Raw genomic sequence first — 16727 nt, forward strand, 5'->3', positions numbered from 1 at the left:
ATAGAATATTTCACCCTGCATGCCATTGATGCAGGCACACACAGATGGGATATGAATCACCTTCATCTGCTTCACGAGGGATGCTACCGCTTTAGCTTGTATTCTGAACTTACTTGCCCAAGCAGCCGAAGTAAAATACAAAGATATGATGAGATGATCGTGCCTATCATGGCACGGAATCATAGTATAGTCGGTCCGCTTCTCAGGAACAGACTAGAAGCGCAGCCAGAGAAACTAAACTTCAGCTTGAATACATATAGCGGATGGCACAGGGATTATCCACCTCTGCCTCGCACCAATACAACTCCGTACGTAGACCTGCATCAAAGACACCCAATGACTGGGCGGTTATGTGAACCTCGGGCATAACACCTATTAAGTAGATAAACACCAGAATACAGGGTAGTATATTTCCAGCATTTATTCAAATTGTGCGACGGGTTTCAAAGCCCCCGTCGGTGGGCCAACCTCCGGGGATGTTTTAGTCAAACTTGTCCCTGTCTCTAGTTGAGGGATCGTCATTTAAGTCTCAGCTCCACATGCCTTCGAGCCTATAAACTAGGCCGAGCCGAAAGCACCCTTTCTGCTGTGGGGGATGTGGAAGCAATCTAACATATGACACTACCAGCTCCTGTGGTCAACATCCTACGTTTATTTGCTTGAAGCATTTGGTAACCACGCCATAGCACCTTGGAGTTTGGAATTTCGAACTACTGGCTGCGCCTTTATCGCAGTATCTATTCACCAGGTCCTTCGGCGTACTATGCACTTGTCCTCTGGTTGATTCGACGTCCAGAGTATGATAAATTGGGGAAACTGCTTGCTGTCTGGCCCAGGGGCAACAGTAGGGACCGGGCAGAAGATCATCTTACCATGTACGACTCCTAATCAGTGTCCAATCCTTTGGGGTAGGGCAACCAAGTGAGACGTAGGCAACCACCCAGTTTGACTTTGTTGGTGGCCAATGCGGTATCTCCTAGACTGGGGCAACTGAACCCGGAAAGACACTAATACCTAGTCGTATAAAGAAAGCGTCAGAATAGGCCGTAGTCTCCTTGCCCTCATAAGTGATAGTTATTATCTCTCCGCGAGGAGTCGGTTTGCTGGTGACATGGCTGCGGAAAGCAAGTATTTGCTGTGCTCTCTCAGCCTTCGGTTTTGAAGACGCCGTTACTCGTATCAAACGACTAATAGGCCCTCAAGCGCGGTTCAGGTCACACAAGTTGTTATCGCATAAACGCCAATGCGGCCTTCGCTCCTTAGGTGCACATGCAGGCGAACCAATTCCTAATTGGAAGCAAACGAGCCGGGCAGAGTTGGGTCTGTCCGGAAGTCTAGTATTGGATACATAGATACAGATAGTAAATCAGCAACAGGGGTAGAATGTTCTGTTCCCAAACTATGTTTCAAGTCGATGTGCAATATGTCGAGCAGGTACTTGTGTATGAGGAAGATAACATCATTTTCATACGGGAGCACGATGCCAGAGAGGAAAACTCATATATGTGCCTTACAGTAGCAGTGGTGAACGCATGCTCCTCCCTTCTCCAATAAATCGCTTAAAAGAATACGAAAACCTACGGTCTTACATCTTACGGGAGTCCATATTTTGGTGCATACTTCGGTCATGCTTTAGTACATAAAGGGTAAAGATTTACTTGCGTATTTGCATGACTTCATGGTAACAGCAGGACAAACCGTTATTTGGAGCCAGTAAAGGTACAGCCCACTGCTATTCTAGTTACAACCAGACTCAGAGAAGGACCGCGGGCAACCATATACCCCACTTCCGTCTCAGCCTGTACCATTGCACCTTACGATTTAAGATGCGTAGTTCAGGCGTCCGATGGCATGTTTGCCTCCTTCTTTCTTGATGGATATGTAAGGGCTAACGACGTTTAGACAGCGACTGGAAGTTTGCAAACGAACAGGCCAAACCCACGCCTGCACGCATGATACGTCAACTATGTAGCGCGGTAACGGGCGCAAAGCGAACATAGAATACGCTGAAAAAAAGGATCATAGACTGCATCCGAGTCCCTTTCCCTCCTTGGCCTCACACAGAAGGGGGACAATAGAAAAGAAAGTAAAAAAGCCTCCCAAACACAGAAACTCTTCGTAGCATGTTACAATGCGCAAACCCAAGGAGCAGTCCCGCCCACAGCAAATGGCAAAGGAGACGCTGTTGGGGGAGATGGGGAAGAGAACCAGTCAATGAGGCGTCTGGCCAGAGCAAAGTTGTAAATTAAACCTGATAAGACGCCAGCTCATATTGCTAACGCGATATAACTCCTGCCCCAAAGCAGTCGCTATCCAGAAGCAGAGAACAACGCGCAAACCCAAGGAGCAGTCCCGCCCACAGCAAATGGCAAAGGAGACGCTGTTGGGGGAGATGGGGAAGAGAACCAGTCAATGAGGCGTCTGGCCAGAGCAAAGTTGTAAATTAAACCTGATAAGACGCCAGCTCATATTGCTAACGCGATATAACTCCTGCCCCAAAGCAGTCGCTATCCAAAATCTTCTCAGTTCATCTAGAAACAAACCCCATCCGTCTCTTCAGGCTGCTTCAGAATGCGGACTGGCAGCTTCTACTCACATCTGAGTGCTATTGAATGTAAGTGAAGGGAGTTCCGCCCTTGAAAAATTATATCATGGTCTGAAGTCCTAGCGGAAAATTCTGACAACCATGATCATAGAGCTGCACAAGCCGCATGTAGTGGCGTTGAGCACGCTGTATGTCTACCAGTGATGTGACCAGTAAAGGCTGCCTAACGATCGGGCCTCGATCCTGTAAAGCCACCGGCGTTCCGTGGAGACTTTGGGCTTGAAGGTCAGGAGTTGGTTGTGGATCATGACGGTATGGTGCCAATTGGTTTGGAGGATATTGGTTAGTTGTATCGAAAAATGCGACTTGCACAGGATGCTGGATTTTTAGGCCCCCGGTCTTTGAGGGCAGAGATGACACGGTTTCTGGGGGATGGAACCGATGTTGATGTCTGGTCAAACTCGCCTTGCGGCAGAACCTTCATGTTCCTAGAAAGTCAGCAGCATAACAACCGGGATATTACTTGCGTTCGTTTGCAGGTTGACTCCTGGCAAATATAGGGTCGTTTTCCTGTATGGACCCTCCGATGACGGGCTAGACTTGATGACTTGTGGCGGTTAGCATTAAGGGACAAGGGTAGGAGGGTATTTTACGTACGTCAGAAAAAGCTTTGTGGCAACCACTGTTGTCACAGACATGAGGCCTCTCCCCAGTATGGATCCGCGAATGAACCATCAATGCGCTCCGGTGAATGAAACTCTTGTCGCACTTGTTGACGGTGCAATTATACGGTAGCTCGTTGATGTGTATTCGGTAATGCCTGCGTAGATCTGCCTTGCGACCGAAGACCTGCTACCGTCAGCGTGGAAGGCAATATCCCATCGAGTACTCGATCACGAATTGGAAAATAAAAAAGGGGAGAGACCAGGCAGAACATATGCCTATACCTTGTCACAATGCACCCAGTCGCAGCGAAAACCGCGACCGTCTTCGCAGAAACCCATGGTCGAGGGGACGCAGGGCAGAATAATGTTGTTGGAGAGGCGAGCGGCGACCAAGAATTAGCTGAGAGTGGCCTGACTGGCAGTAGTACCAGAAGCACAGGAAGCAAACACGATCTCAGTGCAAGAAGAAACTTGAACAAGGAAAGCGAAGAAGATAGAGATAAAAGTAATAGTAAGGGTGAACTAATACTTCAGAACGATGACCCGAATGCGTACTGTGATAAGAAGTGAAAATCGAAGAAAAGCAAGGGGGGGGGAAAAAAGGGGTCCACAGTTGCGTATGGGAAGCAGGAATGCTATTGAAAGTTATATCAGGAACTTATACGCAGGACACGCAGGCTCGACAGTAAGCACAGAAGATCTCAATGGGCAAGCTGATTGGCAGACAGGCCGCAGGTGCAGTAAAAGACAGGTGGTTGGTGAGGTTGCCCCCAGAGCACCGGCACAACCGATTAGAGGTGTTCAATTATGATGTGCGTCTTTCTGGTATAGTTGCATGTGATGATGGCTCAGGGGTTTCTCATTCCCAAGCTTGATGGATAGAAGTCCATATGATAGGCCGACTTCGTAATGTTCACTTTCCTACTAATGGTGGCTGCCGAGACGCCGATCCTGGATTATTTCAGATGCTAGTAAAGCTTCTAGCCGCTTTTACTTGGCGCTGCCTTCGTAAGTGACGTAAAGGCTGGATGCGCCAAGAAGAGGCAGCGAATGGATAGTGACACATCTTACGTAATTGTGAAAGTGCCCGGGCATCTGCAGCATCTTATAATGGAAGTTGCTGGTCTGGCCGAAACTGGTTTGCATCCGTTAGATAGAGGAGTGCTTGATACAGTATAAGACGGGATACAGACGAGCGTCCCCGCCCCAAGGTCTACTTAGACTGCGTTGACTAAGCTCCAAGGCGGAAAAGATAGGCGGCCCCAAGCCGTGTATCGATCGTGTTATGTCGATTGTCGACCGGAAATTGTTACCCGAATCACAGCGCATATGCATAGCCCCTTCCGGACTCTGAATACGTGTAAGATGTTTCGGTTGCCGCCGCAACTGCAGGCTTGGCAAGGCAAGGCAACTACTGGCTATGATAATCTGGTCACCGGGTGTCCAGCTATAATGACCTGGTGCATCTGATACAACCGTCTCTCCGTAATCCTTAGGGATAGGGTACTCATATTCTCCTCTATAGTTAAGTCTTGTAGTTCTTAACACGAAAACCCTCACATTTATTTTCTAGCACCATAGTGCCCTTGCCACATCCTAGCCTTCCGGAAGGCAAAGTCATTTCCGATTCCTGAGTCTCGTTCCTGCAATTAAAGTCAACATATTTTCTTGAATGACTCGGACACACAAAAAATGGTGAAAGAAGGCACTCAAGAACTGTGTTACACATCAACGGTTCGTTCGACCCGAGTGGCCCTTGACTTTGTGTTCGCCCTGCATAGGGACCTCTGCTGTCCCTGCATAGAAGGAATGGACGACTTTGGGGCGGCTACAGATTGCCTTGAGAAGGTATCTCCAACCTTTCCCATCACTTGGGCGTACCGAAATCTTCCTAATGCTTGAGGATAGCTTTCTCTACTGAGCGCAGAGTCACTGGAACTAGCACAGAAGTTGCTATTAAAGGAGTCAGACATCGGCTCAGCTACTGCAGATTTAGAAGGCTCGGAGAAGCTTGATGAATTCGTCAACCGAGCGGTACAGCTACACAGTAATATACAGTGTATACTTCGTTGCCTACTCTGCAAGTTGTCGAAGCTAGCGTCGGCAGGAACGTCCAAAGCCTTCAAGAAATTTTAAGTCGATATTTCCGGAGAATATGACATAGAAAATAGCAATCAAACCTCGAAGTTCAAGACCAAGGCCTGGCCCTGCGTGCCATTGAAAGGGACAGGTTCAAGTGGGATGCTGATGGTTTCGATATCCTCCCTGCAAAATGTCACTACCTTATATACTGCACTTATTTGCCAGGGTAACCCAAGGGACAAACTTGTTATTATTGAAATACGTTAGGCAAATTTTAAACCAACTCTTGGATGGTCAGCTCACATGTACTAAACAAGATGAAGATAAACGATATTCAACTATTCTAGCTAGGTTTCTTTGAATAATTGGTACGAATATTGCTCTGTTCTCTTCTTCCTGCCAATGCACCGTTGTATACAGACATGCATCATATACACAGGGAGACTAGGCCTTGTCTTTTGAACCTCGGGGGCCCATCCGAGTTATTTGCGCATGGACGCCAAGGTATGCAGCAATTTTTAATTCTCACGCTTCCTGTTACGGCGTCCTCCTCGGGGACTAATTGCCACATAATTTTCGGGGATACTCTCATCGCTATATCTATCTCCCAATACAGTAGATTTCTTCTTATCAGCTCCTAGTATCTTTTCGGCCCATAGGTGGATGAGCTAGATTCAAGACGATTTAACTAGGTTGGGTTGGGAAAGTTGGTCACCCATTTGCGTTATCAACATCTGTCTGAGCGCAAACGAGACGACTATGGTAAGAAGGAACATCCCGGCGTCAGTGTGATAGATGCGTGACGATCTATAAATGAGCCCTCATAGGTCCTAGTAGTGCCAGCGAATCCAACCGATGATTATTTCCAGAGGGGGATGCTCGTCCATGCAATCTCCGCTCCTTCTGTCGGCAGCACGTAAACCGGACTCTACCAGACGATCGGAAACGTTGTGAGTCTCCGTGACGTGATATAGTCAGCGCTAGTAAGGTCCTTCAGAGCCGCCGAGTAAGTAGATATACCTTGTAAAATAGCATATTCACATCTTACAATTGTTCATGAAAATCCTAGGGCTTGGACTTGCTCAGCACATGGCTACGTTGAATGACCAGCATTTGGCGCCGACTATGCTGAGATAGATTATGTACTTAGTAGCAACAGGCGCGCGCATCTAGTATCATCCTGTGACACCAACATAAATGCCTTAGCCGGCGTCGTAAGGAAGCGCATCATGTAGCCTACCGATTGAGCTGTGGCTGTTGTGTTATGCAATCCAAACCAGAGAGATCTGACCCTACATCCAGGCCAGGACTGGTTATAAATAAGTCCTTGATAGCTGTATGACTCTCTATCAACATGGTATAAGCATATCATTCAGTCTTTGTAGCGGCATGCTTTTGACATAGTCAATGATATTGATCCGTAAAGAGCGGCAGTCATTTATCAGTTCAACAGCCCTCGGGGCAAGGACGTGCTGCATTGTAAACAGAAAACTTCGCAAATCCGCGTGGCCTGTTCTCAGCTGCGCCAAAAAAGATGCCTCGTGTCGATCTAGGCCATCATATAGGAGTCTCGTGTGCTTGCCTGGGAGTGCAGTGTCGAAAGCCCGCGTGGATTTGCCCCCATCTCAGTTGGAATTCTTCTATCTTCGCTTTTGAGCCGATCCGGCGCATCTCGTTCCGCAATCTCGTTCCACAAGGTGGAGTTGAGTAACTGAAGGGGTGGGTCGGGACCACTCGGCTCTTCGGGTCCTCGATTCAGGAGAGACTGCACCTCTACTACGTAAGTGCTTTCCGTGAGGTCGCGAGCGGCCAACCACTGTAGCTCCGGTTGCAAAAGTTGAAATGTGACGCCATCTCCTGTGGCTTAGAAGCCTCCCTCACTCATCATTAAACAGAGGATCCGATAGACAAGCATCCATGGCTTCTCGATGTCTATGTATCACGTGATAATATCGTATGTAGATCTTTGCCGAATCTGTTGGAACGGTGGAACCCACGTATGCTGTGATTAAAACGCAGTGTCGTAAATTTGACACAACCTGCGAATGGGACATGCTAGGAGAATATGTTGACTGGCATGGATAAAATGAAGATCGCTAACCTCCTCAACCCAGCTCCAAATGATTTTTGCCAAATTGAACACCACAATAATAATTCTTTAGTACCCATATCTCCTTCCGGAAGCAACCAAACTAATACACGAAAGGGATGCTCGGCTTCTGTTCCGAGCGAAGTGAGTTAATCCTGCTCATCTCCCTGTCATCATGCATTGAGGCTTGTTACTATGAGGTACTTATTTCGCATTAGCAGATACCAGTAAATCATGGAAACCGCTTTCTCGATCATGTCTTAGCCCTGAGGGTTGCTGAGCTCATCAATGACTACCGATCTATGCTGAACCATATTATGATCCATGTTACGGGCATGCCGCTACGGGATGTAAATCGTTCAGTTCATACGGTGTTTATAGAGGGTTATACAGTTGCCCAACGCTTATTGTCGGCAAGTTTTGACCTAGACATGACGTCGAATTCCCGTGACTTCGATTACACAGCACAGCTCAAACAGTAAGATATATGACATGCGACTCTACGATGCCGGCTAACAATTTATCATGGTCTAGCAGGATAATACTAGATGCAAGCGCCCGTCGCCACCAAGCACACAAGGTCTATCTCAGCATAGCGGCCGCTAAACGCTGGTTGCTCAACCGTAGCTACGTGCTAAGGCATTCCGCGGCCAAGGATCTTGATAAACGGTTGCAAGACGTGGATGTGTTATTTTACGAAGTAGGTTACTTTGTTCTCGGCCTTCTAAAAGACCCTATTTACATTTGCTAAGCCACGTTATATCAAGGAGATCCACAATGTTTCCGACCGTGTGGTAGCATCCAACCTGCGTGCTGCCGACATAAGGAGCGGATACTGCTTTGACGAGGATCCACCATTAAACATGATCATTAGCTGGATACAGTCGCATTATTGAGGCATGTACGGGGATTCATACGTGTAGGGAGCCATGTAACACCTCGCAATGGCACAGATTGTGAAGCCGAGAGTACTCAGCTATCCCACCCGACAGCTTAATACTAGGTGTACGGGCATAATGTGTTAATGCACAGCGTATTGTATGCACACAGGACGCCGTATGTCTCCAAACGAAAATCCACTTCCCTACGTAAAGTTAGGGATAGAGCAAGTCTTCCACAACAAGCTAGAAAGAAGATCGTAGGCAAAGCTGCAGCAGTAGTCAACCAATACGCTTCCCTTAGCATAAAACCTTGGCTTTGGCTAGGCTGTGTAATCGGTTCTGGTGGGCCCCTTTGATGAGGGGTCGAGCCGTCCGGCTTTGACCCGAAAATAGCAGGACCGGTTTCCCAGCGAAACCGGCCCGAAGGGATCCGAGGTAGGCATGGCAGTTGTGAAGGACACGGCCGAGGTTTTCAGTCTGTACGGTGGATGAGCGCTTCTACTGCGCCGTCAAAACCCCAGAATTTCTCTTGCTCTCGGTCGCATTCTAGACAGGAGCTGCAGACAGATTCCTCGGTCAATCGTAGTCCTTTTGTAGGGGCATAGGAAGTATCTTGTGGCTGCGATGAGTGCATGCTTGGGGGGAGTATCTGGTCGTGATCTTGGCATCCGGTATTCTCATCTCCTTTCAGCACCTCCTTTGCCTCATAGATACACCAAGCTGGGTGTACGATAGGATCGAACCCCCATCCGAACTGTGCCATCAGTAGATGATTCTGCTGTACGTTAGCTGATATTTCTCGCTGTTGTTTCGAGGTTTTCCTTACATAGCTGTCGGAAATTTTCACATTACAATTTCTTATATTGTGCGGCCAGGGATCTCAACCTTAATTTTGGTCTTCTGACCTTTTCATAAGCTAGTAGGATTTTTATGGTAATTTTTAAGCCACACTCGTGTCTGCTGCTGTTCTAGACATAAAGCCATTAACGTCAGTTCTACGTGTCGGTTCCATAGGTAGAGGAGCTGCTACGGCGCGCCTAGCGCGCCCTCCAAATGAGACTGTGCGACGGCATATTTCACCAGCCAATGACAGAAGTTACATGGCTGCCGTATCAGTGACGTGTCAAGTTGTAAGCAAGGGAGTCAGAATATAGAGGTCCCTCATCACGAGTCGCAGCCTGTTATGTACAGTAATCAGATCCAAAACAGTAGCTGAATATATCCAGCGAGCATATTTGCATTGCCTTGAGTCGTTTGAATGCAGCAGAAATAAGAGGTTGCGATTGTTGAAGAGATAAAGCGGGGATTTTGATCAGCAAAAGAGAGTTTTTGGCTAGCTAGAATGAGAGCTAATTATGCCTATCGCATGTTTTTCTTGCTGATCTTGCTTTTCAGTACATTGCTTTCAATACAATATTTTACTGTAATAAAAGGAGAGGGTCTTCTCTCCTACGTTATCCAATAATGTTGTTCTCTAAGGTTGAGATTACTTACCAGCACACGTTGTGACGAACCTTGACAGTAAAGTTAAGCAGTTTCTGATAGGCCCTACTCTCTATTACTATAATGGACTAAACCGAATTGTGGCTGCTTAGGCGTTCCGTATGACATTTCTGAAATCCCTCTCAGCCACTTACTATATAGTGACAGGTGGTACTAGAGCCAAGAATCAAATCCATCAAAGGACTGATGTCATGTCTTCGGCCCGTTTTGCTCTGCCGCGAAGAGATCAACAACGCGGAACGCAGCCATAAAGTGAAGGCTAAGCCAAAACACTTGCAAGGTATTGATCTTAGCAGAAGCTATCAGAGAGTCTTTTCTAAAATTAGACATATTACTTACTTTAAGCTGCAAGCAATATGGTTCCTTCGCAGGCGAAAAACCTGAGGATCCTGGCTCCAGCTCCAGATGCAAGGCCTTCTCGAGTGACAGACGTGGCTGTTAGGCCAGCCAAGAGAAAATCGAATGCGTGTGATGCATGTAAAAAAAAAAAGACCAGGGTAAGCATCATAAATCTGCTTCTTCATTCTTCTTCTTTTCTTTTTCTTTCCATTTTTCCCCCTATTTTTTTTCCTTTTGTTTCTACACAATTTCTGACTGATATATATCTACAAGTGCCGTGGAGACCACCCATGTGATGAATGCATTCAAGCAGGTACAGAATGCTTGTTTGCCAGAGGCGTCGACAGACGGAAAAAACTTGCGTTGCACAATACTGAGGAGGAGCTAAATGGGATCCTTTTGCTTCTTGATCAGTTGGTGGCCGCCTTTGACAGTGGTAATAACACAGATGTTCAACGGCTCATCAACATAGCAAGAAGCAAACTGAATACTAAGAAAGATACTAAGTTGCATAAGTGGTGCAGCCTCCAGGTATACATTGATACTTCATCAATAAGTACACGCATGGTGCTAAATGTTACCCGAGGACCTGCAATCACAGCTTCGCTTCTACGAGCAGCTAACCCATAATTTATCGGTGACATTCGGTCCTGACGTTTCCAACTATATTGCGCATTCATTGAAGGTGAATACGTCTCTCACCTAATTTCAATGGGTGCTCCAAGATGAGATGTGGGATGTCTATCTCGAAACTTGCTAAAGCTGCCGAATGCAGTAAGCAGGCGGTTGAATATACCCGCTCCGACCTGTGAGTCTCCAGTTCTTCTAGAGCGCCACCAACTCGAGTTAAGCGAGCGAAATCGATTATAATGATCATGCTGGAAGCACTATATTGATCCTCTCGGGGAACCTAACTTGTACTTAGATAAGATGGCAATTTTCGTCTGGGATCGGTTTGGTCTGTAAGTAATAACCAGCAGTATAAATAATGCGCTTTCCTCGGTCGGTTGATGTAAAAAGATGCAGAAAGTAAAAATGTCGAAGCGTGACCTACGCGACGAAAACATCCATGACATATTTAAATCAAATCATATTAACTGGTATTTATTGACGGATCTGGATGTAACAGACGGATAGCATTCAAATACACGGGCTGGACTCTTTGTGGTATTACACTTTTGCAAGTATCCCAGTTCCGTTGCGATTAATGTTACCAGACTTCCCTGTGTACTCTAAGATGGTATTATCCTGTTTCGCAACTTTGATAACGTAATAGATGAAGTTGTGTCTAAGGAGTTCATTAAAGCTCTATCTAATACTGTAAGGAGTACCAGAAGAGAGATCCGTGCTTTTGATAGATAATGCTGTATTTTATCACTCCAAGCGAGCAGAACAGTTATACTTCTTAAGGGGGATTAAATTAATTTTCTACTGCTGCACTCACCCGATCTGAATTTGATTGAAAAATTCTTTGCTGAGCTGAAGGCCTTTATAAGGCGACATTGGTACGCCTATGAGGAAGGCTCTAGTCGAGACATTAAAGATTATCTCGCATAATGTGTCGATACAGTGCCTTGCACGACAATTCTACCTGTCCAAGTCTTTCAAATTCTTCCTCTCAGACCTAGCCTAATTGAATTAGTTCACATATGGTGAGCCCTGGCAATCAGGGTCCTTGTAAGTACTAACCTGTCTTGTAATGTTTGATGAAATCTACACTCAATGAGCAGAAGTATAACACCCATATAGGGTACTACTACAGTGTGGGTGACTCAGGCTCATACCACAGCTAGGGAATTCCGCCAACAACTGAATATCTTATTCTACAATGCCTTATACACCGGGCACTACCGGATCAACTGCGTCCGGTAACGTGAGGGTCAGAGACATAAGGAAACAGATTGAGCAGGCGAAACGCTGTCATACGATCGCAAATGACGCATGAAGGGAATGAAAAGCAATATATTAGAGCAGGAGGCTGAAGAAAGTACCAGGCTTTTCTGCTGAAGAGACTTCGGTGTTTATCAATGCAGCATCTATAATATAGGTCTGCCTTGCTACTCATACACTTGTTCAATCTCCTGTGTGAGTAGATAGCGCACAAGAGATGAAACAACAGCGGCTATCGGTTAACAAAGTACCATGACTTATGATGGTATCATAAGCCTGGTTCTTTTCTTCTTTCTAGGTCTGCGATCATCATTTCAAGTGACGGGGTGTCTTTCAGGCATTTTCTCCATTCAAGAATCGTCTCGTCTTCCTCCTTGTTTAAGAATGTAAGCAGAAGCTCAAAAAGGATCTCAAGTCGTTGCCTGGCATTCTCTACATGTTGTAGCGCCAATTTCCTGCGTTTATCTTTGTATGGCTCAAAGTCGCAAGCTAATTTCAATCTCACGCATGACTGGCAAATTGGTGCACCAGTACACTAATACCCATCAATAAGGTTCAAGAGTAAACAATGTTTGAGATGAACGAACCTTTCTCCGCTTTGCGCGACAAGCTCTGCATGCGACGCTCTGCCGTTTTTCTTTTGGCTTGCTATAGCTCGGTTCGGAGTGTAAGGCTTTCGCCGCCGGTCGCAAAGGTCGCAGGGTCACTTTTTCCTTCATTTTCAGCGACGTTTTAGGGAGGTGAAACAATAACTCGGAGAAATGCACTGAAAGGGCGGTAGAAAAAATTTGGCTGAGAGTAACAGGTGTGTGTAGTGTCGCTATATGTGAAAAGGCTTTAGTGTGTCACAGAGCGAGAGGGGTAAAAAGATGTGTTTAATAATATATGACGGTCGCAGATGTTATTTGTATGCTGCCGCTGCCGCTGCCGCTGCAGACCTGCCGTAAACCCCTGCATGCCCATCAGACGGACTATGGCGGGAAGATCTGCCGACCAATGACAGCAGGTTGGGATAATCCAAGGTTTGCAGCAAGGGTGTCAAGCAGCATTCAAGGCGCCTGGTATATTTGAAGTTGCTTGGCTAGCCGCCTGGTCGACAAGACCCAGTTATTATCGGTCCTGTCAGATATTGCACCTGTCAGACTAGAGAAGTTCAGCTTCACGCTAATAATGCCTTATAAAATAGAAACTGGCTGTCTGAGTTAAGGGCAAGTGTGAAATAATACTTATTATGACTAGAAATATTCATATTATAGTTGTGTTACTACTACCGATCGAACTGCCAGTGTCTTTTAGCCGAATAGAAAAATAATCAGAGTACAGCGGGCATCAAGCAAACCCTTCTGCAGCTCATTCAGTCACGGTCTCACTATACCTTACAGGGTACGCAGACCCACTTGGACTGTTCTCGCGAAGGCCTCAGTAGCGGGCCGTAGCAATCATGGGACGGACACTTGTACCGTCAACCGATTCATCATTGCTTTGTGGGCCCTGTCTCCAGATTATACGACAGAATTATTGGGTTTTATTGGGCAACAAGTGGGCACAAGCAGAACAAGAATGGTCTGTAGTGGCGTAGTTAGACCTCGTCCCTAGCCATTCTACAAGCGGGCCGCGGCAGTGGAAGCGGCCCTATTCTCTTAAGCTAATATGATATCCCCTTCTGTCAATCATAGGCCACAATTAGACTCAAAATCGGCCTTACCTTGAACACTAGACGATTGTTTCCCAGCTTCGCTGCCAAGGGCTTAGTGCGAGCCGACAATCGGAGTAGTCGATGAAATACGATGTGTATTAGGCAGAATACTGAAACCACTATCACGTGACTACTAACGCACTTGCCCGTTGTGCCAGAAAACGACCAACACATGGGACGAAGAGCATTCACATGACGGAAAGTTCCAGGAAAGCTTGTGCGAGTCAAACACTTTCTCGCTCCATTTTTCCAGAAGTATCGATGCATTGCCACCACCTACTGAGAGAAGCGAAACATCGCGGAGAACTCTAGTAATACTGCAGATAGCTATATAAAGCGCTGGTCCCCCTTACTTGAAAAGAGATTGGGAAGATAAGAGAGCTAAAATGCTAAATTACGTCTCTGAGAGCACGATTACGGCAACTCTGCCGTTCATGCTACCAAGTGCGATAGTACCTTTGGATATTACACGAAACTTGAAACAAGCTTGGCTATACCATCTTTCCCACAATTACGGTTACGGTTACTATTATTGACATTGACATCATTGAGAAGTCATAGTAAATCTATAGTTAGTAGAAAGTATCATTCAGAGTCCAAACGACATCTACAAATATCCTATCTTATTCCTGTGAACTCATCTTCTCATTTTAACTAACAAGCATCTATCTCCAAGCCTACCACATAATCGTACTACATACTACGCACAGTACAACACAACCATCAAAATAGCCTCCAACTCCAACCCCGGCAACTTTGCCAACCGTCCTCACGGAGAAGTTGAAAACATCGCCCGCATCTAGCCACCCTGGCGGATTTGCCTCCATGGACGAAGACAAGCAGGTAGATCGATATCCTTCCCTTACTTCTACAGGATAATGTCCTAATCAGAGTGAACAGCGCAACATTGCCTCCATGGGCGGCCAAGCCTCCAGTGGTAGCTTCCAGCCTGGCGAAGAACGGGCTCGGGAAGCCGGCCACAAGGGCGGAATGTCATCGGGAGGGAGCTTCGAGCCTGGAGATCACCGGGCTAGGGAGGCTGGTCGAAAGAGAGGATCGAGGTCTGGTGGTGATATGCCGGAGAAGTAATTTACGACAAAGTACTACTATTACATTATTATCTGCCCTGTTGGGGGGGGGGGGAGTTTGTTATGTGATAGTATCGAGTAGTATGATTAGTCATGTATAGGGTCAAATCGTATTCAGAATGGAAGCTATGACGTCAAGTATTGTTCCGGTTGATACTAAGATTCTGCAGCATGGCACAAGTATAGGAAGTGTAATAATTGCAAGGCCAGTAATACTGTCCCCCAATTGAGAAAGTGGTAACCCGTCGCGAGTGCCATTGGCCACTCAATCAGTTACTTTTGAGATCATGACGACAATCGGGTACGGTTTGAGTCGATTCATCAACGATTTGATTAGAAACATAATGTGATTAAATCACATGAATTGAAGTTAAACTTTTGCCCCCATCAAAAAAACACCCCTTGCAACATTAGACCCAGGAACGTCGCCAAGTATGCTAGCTACCACCATTTTCAATCGTATCTATAATCTAGCTCAGACATAGTACTTTCACTGTCGTAGATATATGTACTCTGGCAAAGTCCCCAAAAGAGAAAGGTACAGAGAGGTAAAATATAGAAGGGAAGAGAACAGATGCACTAGAAAGGGTAAGAAATAGGGACGTAGAGAAAGGAGAAGAAACAATGGGAATATCCACAGCACATTGTTTACAGACGTTTAAATCATCGCAGGCTATCATGTACATACTATGGACAATCTCAAATCAAACCTTCACTCAATATCTTTTTGTCTTTCTGTTACTGAACCATCCGCGGCAGCCGGAAGCTGTACCAGATCCTCAAGATCCATTGTCATCTCCTGCTCCTGCTTGGGATTATCCATCGGGGGTAATAACTCTTTCTTTTCCTCTGGACTCGGGGTTGTGGTGCCAGTTTTTTTAGAAAGCTGCTTTACCATCTTTGCCAAATGGCACTTAATCCTCGCATCCCCACAGTGGGAATGTCGCAGCAGCTCATTCTTGAGACTTAGAATTTCGCCCCGCAGGTGATTAACTTGGTTCTCCAAGAGCAATTTTTCCTGTAACACCGTCTCGCAGTGACTTTCCAGCTGCTTGGCACGCTTCTTCTTCTTCTTGCGACATTTATTGGCAGCCACGCGGTTGCGCTCGAGGAAGCGCTCCCGTTTGCGTCGTTCACGCTCGTTCATCCCAGACCCCGGAGAGGAAGGCTGATGGGAGCTCTCTTGACGACTGTATACTGGACTATCATTACTGCTGCTCTGGCTGGAAACACTGGACTGAGATTGGTTGTTGTCGGCGCTACCACCGCTGCTAACACTTGTGATGCTACCCCGCGAGGTAATTTCGTGGATGGGAGTTGGAGGCATCTGAGCTGGTATGAATTGCTCAAAGATAGTCTGTATTCGGGGGGACTTTTGCTCGTAATCACAAGTAGGATTGTGTACAATCTGGCAGGGAGCGATGAAGCTGGCTTCCGAGCTAGCGGTGAAGTTCGTTAGAAGAGCCGATCCAGTGGCCGAAGACACGGGCGGCGAGAGGGAATTGAGAAGCCATTGGTCATTATCTTCGAACAAAGGAAGAGAAAAACAGTCTTGGGGGATGGTGTTGTTCAGATAGAGAGAGCCCGGCCAAGTCTCGTTAGTGGTGGATGGTGGTCCGGAAAGGGGGCCGTAGAGGTTCAAGTCAGCGGACATTTTCACATCGGCCATTGATAAGGTTGATCAACAGTGCTTTCCACACGGCGCCACACAAGGAGAAAACGCGTACGAATGCGCAAGTCGGGCTGTAAGGGCAATATATCCGGCCGGGATGTAAGCGCAAACATTGGGGTGAACATGATACGCCCCAAATTGGATTCCCTGGGGTATTAGAATGGGATGATTTGGTTGAGCTCAGACTCTGGGGCAACATGATAGCGTAGTATCAAGTTGTCCGGAAGAGATACCCGCGTATCAGTGGCGACCCTGAGCTGATGGAAACCCGCAAGAA

General features: G+C 46.6%; 7 protein-coding genes across 7 annotated transcripts; 3 read left to right on the forward strand and 4 right to left on the reverse strand.

The window, feature by feature from the left end:
• Positions 1-2644: 2644 nt before the first annotated feature.
• BO88DRAFT_447482 (C2H2-type zinc finger protein) lies at positions 2645-3549 on the reverse strand (the record flags this gene model as incomplete). The annotated part of the gene is made up of 4 exons (XM_025710376.1): positions 2645-3023; positions 3073-3152; positions 3203-3394; positions 3493-3549. 4 exons carry the CDS (start codon positions 3547-3549, stop codon positions 2645-2647), a joined length of 708 nt encoding a protein of 235 aa, XP_025557470.1.
• Positions 3550-4902: 1353 nt separating this feature from the next.
• BO88DRAFT_458721 (uncharacterized protein) lies at positions 4903-8277 on the forward strand (the record flags this gene model as incomplete). The annotated part of the gene is made up of 5 exons (XM_025711064.1): positions 4903-5058; positions 5119-5244; positions 7600-7859; positions 7916-8081; positions 8149-8277. The coding sequence occupies 5 exons, from the start codon at positions 4903-4905 to the stop codon at positions 8275-8277; spliced, it is 837 nt and encodes a 278-aa protein (XP_025557471.1).
• A 399-nt stretch (positions 8278-8676) lies between these two features.
• Positions 8677-9231, reverse strand: BO88DRAFT_196671 (uncharacterized protein). Its single transcript, XM_025701839.1, has one exon. The coding sequence runs from the start codon at positions 9023-9025 to the stop codon at positions 8735-8737; it is 291 nt and encodes a 96-aa protein (XP_025557472.1). The 5' UTR covers positions 9026-9231; the 3' UTR covers positions 8677-8734.
• An 890-nt stretch (positions 9232-10121) lies between these two features.
• Positions 10122-10734, forward strand: BO88DRAFT_420082 (Zn(II)2Cys6 transcription factor domain-containing protein; the record flags this gene model as incomplete). Its single annotated transcript, XM_025708425.1, has 2 exons — positions 10122-10262; positions 10378-10734. 2 exons carry the CDS (start codon positions 10122-10124, stop codon positions 10732-10734), a joined length of 498 nt encoding a protein of 165 aa, XP_025557473.1.
• Positions 10735-12075: 1341 nt separating this feature from the next.
• BO88DRAFT_408988 (Zn(II)2Cys6 transcription factor domain-containing protein) lies at positions 12076-12854 on the reverse strand. The gene is made up of 2 exons (XM_025707844.1): positions 12582-12854; positions 12076-12529 (listed from the first exon to the last, which is right to left on the reverse strand). Exons 1-2 carry the CDS (start codon positions 12711-12713, stop codon positions 12263-12265), a joined length of 399 nt encoding a protein of 132 aa, XP_025557474.1. The 5' UTR covers positions 12714-12854; the 3' UTR covers positions 12076-12262.
• A 1498-nt stretch (positions 12855-14352) lies between these two features.
• BO88DRAFT_491963 (general stress protein) lies at positions 14353-14833 on the forward strand. Its single transcript, XM_025712888.1, has 2 exons — positions 14353-14533; positions 14591-14833. The coding sequence occupies exons 1-2, from the start codon at positions 14516-14518 to the stop codon at positions 14777-14779; spliced, it is 207 nt and encodes a 68-aa protein (XP_025557475.1). The 5' UTR covers positions 14353-14515; the 3' UTR covers positions 14780-14833.
• Positions 14834-15490: 657 nt separating this feature from the next.
• On the reverse strand, positions 15491-16432 carry BO88DRAFT_352650 (uncharacterized protein; the record flags this gene model as incomplete). The annotated part of the gene is made up of 1 exon (XM_025703601.1): positions 15491-16432. One exon carries the CDS (start codon positions 16430-16432, stop codon positions 15491-15493), a length of 942 nt encoding a protein of 313 aa, XP_025557476.1.
• Between the last annotated feature and the right edge of the window lie 295 nt (positions 16433-16727).

Source organism: Aspergillus vadensis, assembly GCF_003184925.1.
Source record: "Aspergillus vadensis CBS 113365 unplaced genomic scaffold BO88scaffold_37, whole genome shotgun sequence".
Lineage (NCBI taxonomy): Eukaryota > Fungi > Ascomycota > Eurotiomycetes > Eurotiales > Aspergillaceae > Aspergillus > Aspergillus vadensis.